The 7,967-nt window shown below is 28.9% G+C and overlaps 1 protein-coding gene across 1 annotated transcript; it reads right to left on the bottom strand.

Moving 5' to 3' along the window:
• Positions 1–3,117: 3,117 nt before the first annotated feature.
• Positions 3,118–7,485, bottom strand: LOC119688301 (lipase 1). The gene is made up of 6 exons (XM_038102980.1): positions 7,303–7,485; positions 6,758–6,935; positions 4,585–4,796; positions 4,372–4,515; positions 3,613–3,750; positions 3,118–3,540 (listed from the first exon to the last, which is right to left on the bottom strand). Exons 1-6 carry the CDS (start codon positions 7,483–7,485, stop codon positions 3,118–3,120), a joined length of 1,278 nt encoding a protein of 425 aa, XP_037958908.1.
• Between the last annotated feature and the right edge of the window lie 482 nt (positions 7,486–7,967).

Genomic DNA, 7,967 nt, shown 5'->3' with positions numbered 1-7,967 from the left:
CACTGAAATAATTATATTTTTTTTGAAGGACACTACGCTGATGAATACATTCAAATTTTGCTATATAGTTGTTTTTCTTTTTATTAGTTATCGTGTACGAACTTATCAAACAATATGTTAATATTAAATCTGATATTGATTACGTGCTTTCATATTAAGTCTACTAAAAATTTATTAAAATCAGTTGGTTGATGCACCTTCGACAATAAAATAGATCATATGTATCGTATACAACCCTTATAATTAGTTATTTATTAAAATTATAATTCAGTTTATGCACCTAAAATTGTCCACTATTTGTTTACTAAACAAATTCAAGTTAATAAGAATTGAGAATTACAACTTGATTTGTAAAGTATTTTTAATTTTTATTGCTTATAAATTTTGAACGCAAGTTAGCTGAGGAGCAGAAGATCATTAATTTCATTAAGTCTTTCACCTAGGCCGTTCTTAAATGATAGGTGAATAAATTTATGGAACTCTCAAATCAACCTAGTGTAAGTCATGTTCTTAGTCTTCAATGACATAAGCAATTTTCTTTCTTATTATGTCGTTTCTTAATTCTAACCTAAACACAAATGTCATTCATCTTGTTTTTTGTTTTTTTTATTTTTGTATTTTAGAACTGTTTTAACTGTAGTAGAACTTTCTACTACATTTTTCTTCGTCCAGTTGTTTTTTTATTGTTGTTATTTTTGTTGTTATTTTTGTTGTTGTTTTTGTTGTTGTTATTTCGTTGTTTGTTTGTCGTGCATTTGCAGTTGATTTTCATTTAAGCAACGTTAACCATGTCGGCTGTGTTATTGATGACTTAATTCTGGTTGAATTATTAACACCACATAAGCGTTACGTGCACAAGATTCTAGCTCACACTAACACGATCATATACAAACATACACACACACATAGTTACATTCACGCATTAACACAAACACATATTAAAACGTATTTTCTGCATTTTTTATAGTTGTTTTGCTGTGTTTTCTTGGGCACGTTTTCATGAGAGTACGTGTGAGCCAAGCATCAAGATGGCGAAATATGTTGCTGTGTATGTGTGCTTGCTCGTGTTAGTGTATTGGTACGTGGTTAATAAATAAACTAAGTTAATATTACAAACACTGCGTTACGGTAAAAAGGCGCTTCGGCATTATTAAAATAAACCAACAACGCAACGAAACGTTGCAGGGCGAATACAGGGAAATTATTTAAAGCAAACGTGTTGGTGCCCTGCGTATGAAAACAAATTGGTTTAGTAAGGAAAATAAATGGATTTCAGTTGAAGGAGATTTACTCGCAAATATCATTAAAAGTCTTGGAAGGAATGCGATGCACTGCATTATCATTTTTAGAGTTAACATTTTCAGTTGATGTAAACTCAAAGTCTAAATCATGACGCAGAAGTGTGTCCGATTGAGAAGTCGAAATAATAATTAATTACTTCATATCATCAAAGTCCATTTCAAATCAGTTTCATTATCGTAACCAACGCAATCACATTCTAATACCAAATTTCCTTAATTTCGTAAAAATGAAATTAAGTTAATTTCAAAAGTGTTCATACTGCTCCAAATTAAGGAAATCATATGTTTTTTGTTTACATTTTGAATGTTAAAAATTATATGCTCCAAACATCATTTGTATCTGGGAAATTTTAAAAGTTGATTATTATAATTATAAAGTATAGCATTCAGTAGTTTTATTAACTTTAGTGGATTGCAGTTGAGTGAATTTTATTTTTATTTTAAATAAATAACAGTTACAGTTTCTTTTTTTATACTCAAAATTTAAAAATTTCCACAACTTTTAAAATATTTCCCGATTTTATTGATGTCAACTGTCATTGACATTTATTTAAAAAAAATGTCCATTTCTCGTTATCTCAGTTTCATATTTTACTTAAAATTTATGTTACGCATAGTTGCATTTGAAATATCCTTTAACTTCAGTCTTCGTTTCAACGAAATTAAATTCATTTTGCTTAATTTCCATTCTAACCTCAAAAGTGAATTTTGTATGCAAAAAAAAACTTAATTTCGCCGAAGATGAAATTAAGATTTTTGCGAAATTGAGGTGTGTCTAAACATAGTATAACTCTTTAGCAAATATATTTTTTTTGAATATATTATTGAAATTATAAATTATGCTGAAATGCATAAAAGTGAAAAATTGGAAAATTATCCACAGCTTTGCTGAATAATTTAAACGTACAACAGAAATTCGAAAATAAATTAAATTTAAAAATTGCATAAATTGTCTAAAGTCGCTGCTACAACACTAAAGAGAGTAGAGGATACATTTATTTTAGCATACATATGTGTTATGCCGGAGGATGAAATGAACAGCATTCCCTTATCTCTTTTAAGTTACTCCTGTCGGTGGCATTGCTGCTGCTGCTGCTGCTACTTCCGGGTGCTGAAATGGAAATTTTTTGGTGAATGCGTTTGCAAATGACGTTTGTATTGTGACACCATTTTGAACATTTATAACAAAAAAAATGTATATATATATATATATATATTTGAAAGGAATAAAATAAAATTTAACAACAGCAGCAACCAACAATAATAACTACAACAGCATATCCAGCAACAATATGAACAACAACAGCAGCAGCAACAACAACAACAATAAAAAAAACAAACGTTTTTCAAATGCAAATGTTGGCTAAGTCAAGAAAATCTTCTGCCGTAGACAGAATGAGAATTTCCACTACAACAACAACAACAAGAAGGAGAACAAGAACAACTGCTATGAACAACAAATCTATGAAAAAGTTAAGAATCCATCTTAGCATAGAAAATCTCTCCTTAGAACATGAAATTTGTTCAAAACTTTAAAATTTCATATACAGAAGTTGAGGCGAAAAATGCGGCATTAATAATGAAAACTCTTATATTCCACTTGAGCACTACTTCCGTTTCCGCCACAAGTGTGGAAATTTGCTAAACATTAATTTGGTTTTATTTTCAGAATTAACAAAAAATATAAATTTAAATTTTAAACGTTTTTCATTTTTATTTGAAATTTTATTTTAAATAAATAACTAAAAATAATAATAAATAAATTGACTAACATAATAATTAAACTTAGAATTGGCATAGATCTCTGTTTGGCTTGTCACTTTGGTTGAGTTGGATACACACTATTATTGTCCTTTTTGATTTTTACTTTACCCAAGACTTGCAGCATACGTACATAGACCAATTTGCGTACATTTATGGCCCATAAAAAATCCATGTGATTAAATGACTTCTGCGACACTAGATACTTGCCGATTGGTCGGCCTAAATCTTTATACATTTCTTCTACATCCTCTGGATGACATAGTAAATCGTTACTAGAATAATATACATAAGTAGGTACTGTGACTAGACTAAGATTATAGCGCGGTGGTATATGCTCCCTATAGAGTGCTAGATTTTTATTTGTACTGTAGCTATATGGAGCAAAACGGCCGCTTTTGATTATTTGTATAAAATGTTTAACTTGTTTAGCTGCCACACCAGCAGGATAATGACCCAATATTACTGGAAACATTTTCTATATATATAAAGCAAATGTTAAAATATATTTCTATTATGTTTATTATTTATTTTTTGTTTTTATACATACTCTGTTAAATTCATCCCAATTTCGTCCAACAATGCCAAATACAGCTTCAATGCATAACCGCTCAGTTTCTTCAGTCATTCGGCAGAGGAACTGAAACTCTCTGTTAAACATTTCTGTTACTGAACTGCCGACCAAGCTCTATAATTTAAACATTTTCCCAGTGTTTTTTTTAATTATAGGAATATCATATAAAATAAAGTGTAATCAAAACAAATACTTCTAATAATAATTTTAAATACTATATAATATATATATATATATCACACATTAAATAATACATGTATAATTTAATATATGGTATATATTATTTATTTTATTTATTCATACATAAATATTTTAATATAATATATGTATTATATATTATATTACAATACTTATTTACACATAAATATTATTATATTTATTTATTATAATATAATTTATATATATTTATTAAATATGTGATTAAGTGGAAGATATGAATGTCATGAAATATATACAAAATACAAATAAATCACTTTAAATACAAATATAAAAAAATTTAAAAATTTTAGAACTCTACACAGAAAACTACACTAGACTAATAGATCAGTGTAAAGTTAAATAGAGTATAATAAAAATACTCATGGATAACGATGATTCCTTTATATAAATTTGTGGAGAATAAAGAAAAGACTTTCCAAAAGATTTTCTGAGGTTATATTGTTCACATAACTTAATACTAATACAATATTAATATTAATGTATTCAAATAATAAACGATTCTTATAAAGTACTTACATTAAAATATATATTAATGGCTCTTATGTAGGGATGTTCATCAGTTTCTCTCACATATACTGCTGGTGCCATGGCTTGCATCATGATTACTTTCTTATTAAATTCAGGTCGCATGGAACACATAACAAAAAATGCCGTACAGCCCTTAATTATGGAAGAGAATTATATACATATATGTATATAAAACAGTGAGAAATTTGTATTTTGACTTACTTGAGAATGTCCACCGTATTGGATTTTCTTGAAACCAGTAGCATTGAGCACATAATCAATCATAGCTGGCAGATCATACATACCAATTTCATGCCAACTGAAATCCCAAAATTTGTCACTGTCAGGATCAAGGGATGTGTGATTACGTGAGTATCGATTTCCGCGTGCATTTCCCAACCAAACGTCATAATTGTAGTTTGAAAGTAAATATGCTAAAATATTTAACTAAACTTATAATTAAAATTATTAACTAAATTTAATGCTATAATCGTTGGTATAAGGGCTAAATCAAGATAGGCTCAAAATGTTACTTATATAGTTAATTTCGCATTGTTTCAACTAATGACGGTTCTAGGTAACACATAATTAATAGCAGTTAAAGAAATTAGTGCTATTACTGTACTTTGGAGAAATACCTATAGTACTTTAAGTATATTGTTATCTAGAAATAAAAGTCACATAAAGCTTTGGCAAAACGGAAAAATCTAAGCACAAATATGAAAGAGGAGATATGTCACATACTACGCAAACCACATGATTAGCATTGTCATGAAATTTTCAAGATACCCGGTAAAATGATCGATCGTAAATATTTTGAAGATTTGGAGCAAACTTATAAATCTTGTAAAGAGTTAATACAAATAGTGCTCGAAGAAAAAACTGAACAACTCTTATAAAAACGTGATACTCCTGGTAGGAATATAAGTTCTTGTAAGATCAGAAGACACATCTGTTACAAATTGGTAATAATTTCTATCAGTCAACTATTTTTGCTTAAGTGGAAAATTTTTTTTTTATTATTATTTTTATTTATTATTTTATTTTACTATATTTTTTTTTATAATTTTTTTAATATTTTCTTTCACATTTTTTTTTAATATTTCCTTTTTATTATTTTTTAATAAAAAGGTTTCGAAAAGTAGTAAATTACAACAACAAAAGTTTTTTTGATATTAATTTAATTAATTGAAATTTTGGCTGACCATTTAGCTGTTTAGAGTATTGCAAAATATCTAACATCAGTGGTCTTGGAATTATTTCTTGTATTTAATTATTTGTAAATAGTTTTTTGAGACTACAAGTACCAGGGATTATACTCGTACCCTGCCAAACTGAGCCAAAGCCGTACTTGATTTTATTTTATGTTCGCACATTTTTCTGGAGTTTTGTTGAATTTCAAAAAGTTATTTACAAATAATTAAATACAAGAACTATTTTCAAGACCACTGACCACATGATGGTATTTGGTATTTGGCAATAAAAATTCAATTAATTAAAATAATATAAAATGAATTCTTGGCAAGAAAAAATTAACATTAAAAATGATTTTTTTGTTGTTGTAGTTTACTACTGTTCGAAAAACCTCTTTATAGATTCTTTATTTTAAAAATTTTATTCATATTCTATTTAAGATAATAATAGAGAAAACGCAACAACAATATTAACTTACCGTCTGAACTAATGGGTTATATATTCTAACTTATGAATATAAAGGGCATAAAGGCTCTTTACTATTTAAATTCTGTATTTCAGAGCCATTAACTACTGTTCGTGTTAAGTTTCTTGAGTTTTGGTAACCTTAACTGTTTTGCAATTAATTATAATATGTTTTCTTAGTTGCAGTCCCCTATGTATATCTTTTCTAAAACACATCTATGTACTTTAATTTGAATTTTCTACTGTTAGAAAATGAAATTCACTTATTTATAATTCAATAATTTTACTTATATCCTATTTGCGTACTTCATGTGAGTAAACAAATTTATGCAATTATCTAAATGAATAAACTTGACCTCACCCAACCGTGAATGGCTCCAATGGAGACCATAATTTGATGTTTCGGATGTTGTCAACTTTAAATTAAATGATTTTTAATGCGACTTAATTACATGCAGGCTATAAATCATCCTTGAAAGACAACTAGGAAAGTTCGCTTTGTAGTTTGGAATACAATGCAAGGACAAATATGGCAAACCATTCTACAAACACACAGACATCTATCCGTCCATCCAAGGCGAGAAGAATGACACACAAAATATTCACACCTAAACGAGCAATGCAGTTTGTATTTATGTAAAGGCAGTCGCTTCACTGCATTTTATGCTACAAGTCCTCTTACAACTACAGCCACAATGCAGGCTGTGAGATGTGTGAATATTAGACGAACACTTACCCAAACTGATATTTGGACCCATTATAAGAAAGCCGGCCGAGCTGTCAACAAGTCCATGCTGCAAGAAAAACGGCTGAGCGCCTTGTTTGCGCAAACGATGCATGGTCAATATGTAGCCATCTTCGGTGGTGACGTGATGTACTTCCGCCTGGTAGCCATATTTAGTAATTAATTTATCCTGCAGATGAAAGATAAATGCTGTAGCGTATTTAATAGGCAAGCAAAGTAAATTGCAATTTTGTTCATTTTATTCTGAATAGTTTAATTTGAAGCTGACATTAGCAAGTGTTTTGGGTCACTCGGAGATACGGCGGAAGCTTGTTAATTTGCATAGCAATGCAAAAAAGCAAATAAATTGTTAATTGTATTGATAATTGTAAATTGATTGTATTTAAGATTAGTTCTGATTTAAATATGTCTTCGTCTTGTAGGTAGTATATAACAGCATTAATGGATATCTTGAAAATATTAGAAGAGGCTGGCTTACCACAGTTAAACTTAAGTGATGTATTAGATTTTAGAAATATTAGGAAAGTCTAGCTTACCACAGTTAAACTGGAGTCTTCTTTGATGCTTTTGCGCTGTGCCTTCTCTTCTGGTGTTTCATCTTCAACACTTTCGTCATCTTCCTCATCATCGATGAGTAGTTGCGCCTGTGACAGTGTCAACCGTGAAATTATGTAAAGTAATAGCAGTAATACTATAGCCCCAAAACTAAATGGACGCATCTGACATTAATTTTTGTTTAGATAAGATCACTAATGGAAATTTAACAAAATCCAATTAAATATTAAAAAGTGCAATAAAAAACTTTCTTTCGCCACTATCGACACTTTAAATGCGATTTTTGATAATTTTTTTTTTTTGTTTTGAATAAATTTTTGAATTGATATTTTATTTTTTTTTGTTTTGACTTTGCTTTCTATTTTTTTTTTTGTTTCGTTTCCTTCTTTGAATTTTAGTTTTTTCGTAATATTTTCAAATTTTTTTCAAAATATTTTCGAACAATAATTTGAGTAAACACATGAACTTGAAAAAAATTTCGTATTGTTTGCTAGCGTTTCGAAGTTGATTTTGCACCGTTTTCAACCCAAAACCTCTTTTTTCGGGAATTTTGTGGTAAAAGTTTTGTAGCACTCACTTTACCTCAAGTGCGGCCTTTCTGGTATTGCGACCACATTTATAACAAAAATTCCGCTGCAAATTATGT

The sequence above is a fragment of the Teleopsis dalmanni genome, chromosome X (assembly GCF_002237135.1).
Source record: "Teleopsis dalmanni isolate 2A chromosome X, ASM223713v2, whole genome shotgun sequence".
Classification (NCBI taxonomy): domain Eukaryota; kingdom Metazoa; phylum Arthropoda; class Insecta; order Diptera; family Diopsidae; genus Teleopsis; species Teleopsis dalmanni.
Note: the sequence above shows the minus strand (reverse complement) of the source record. Positions and strands in the feature narration are given on the sequence as shown.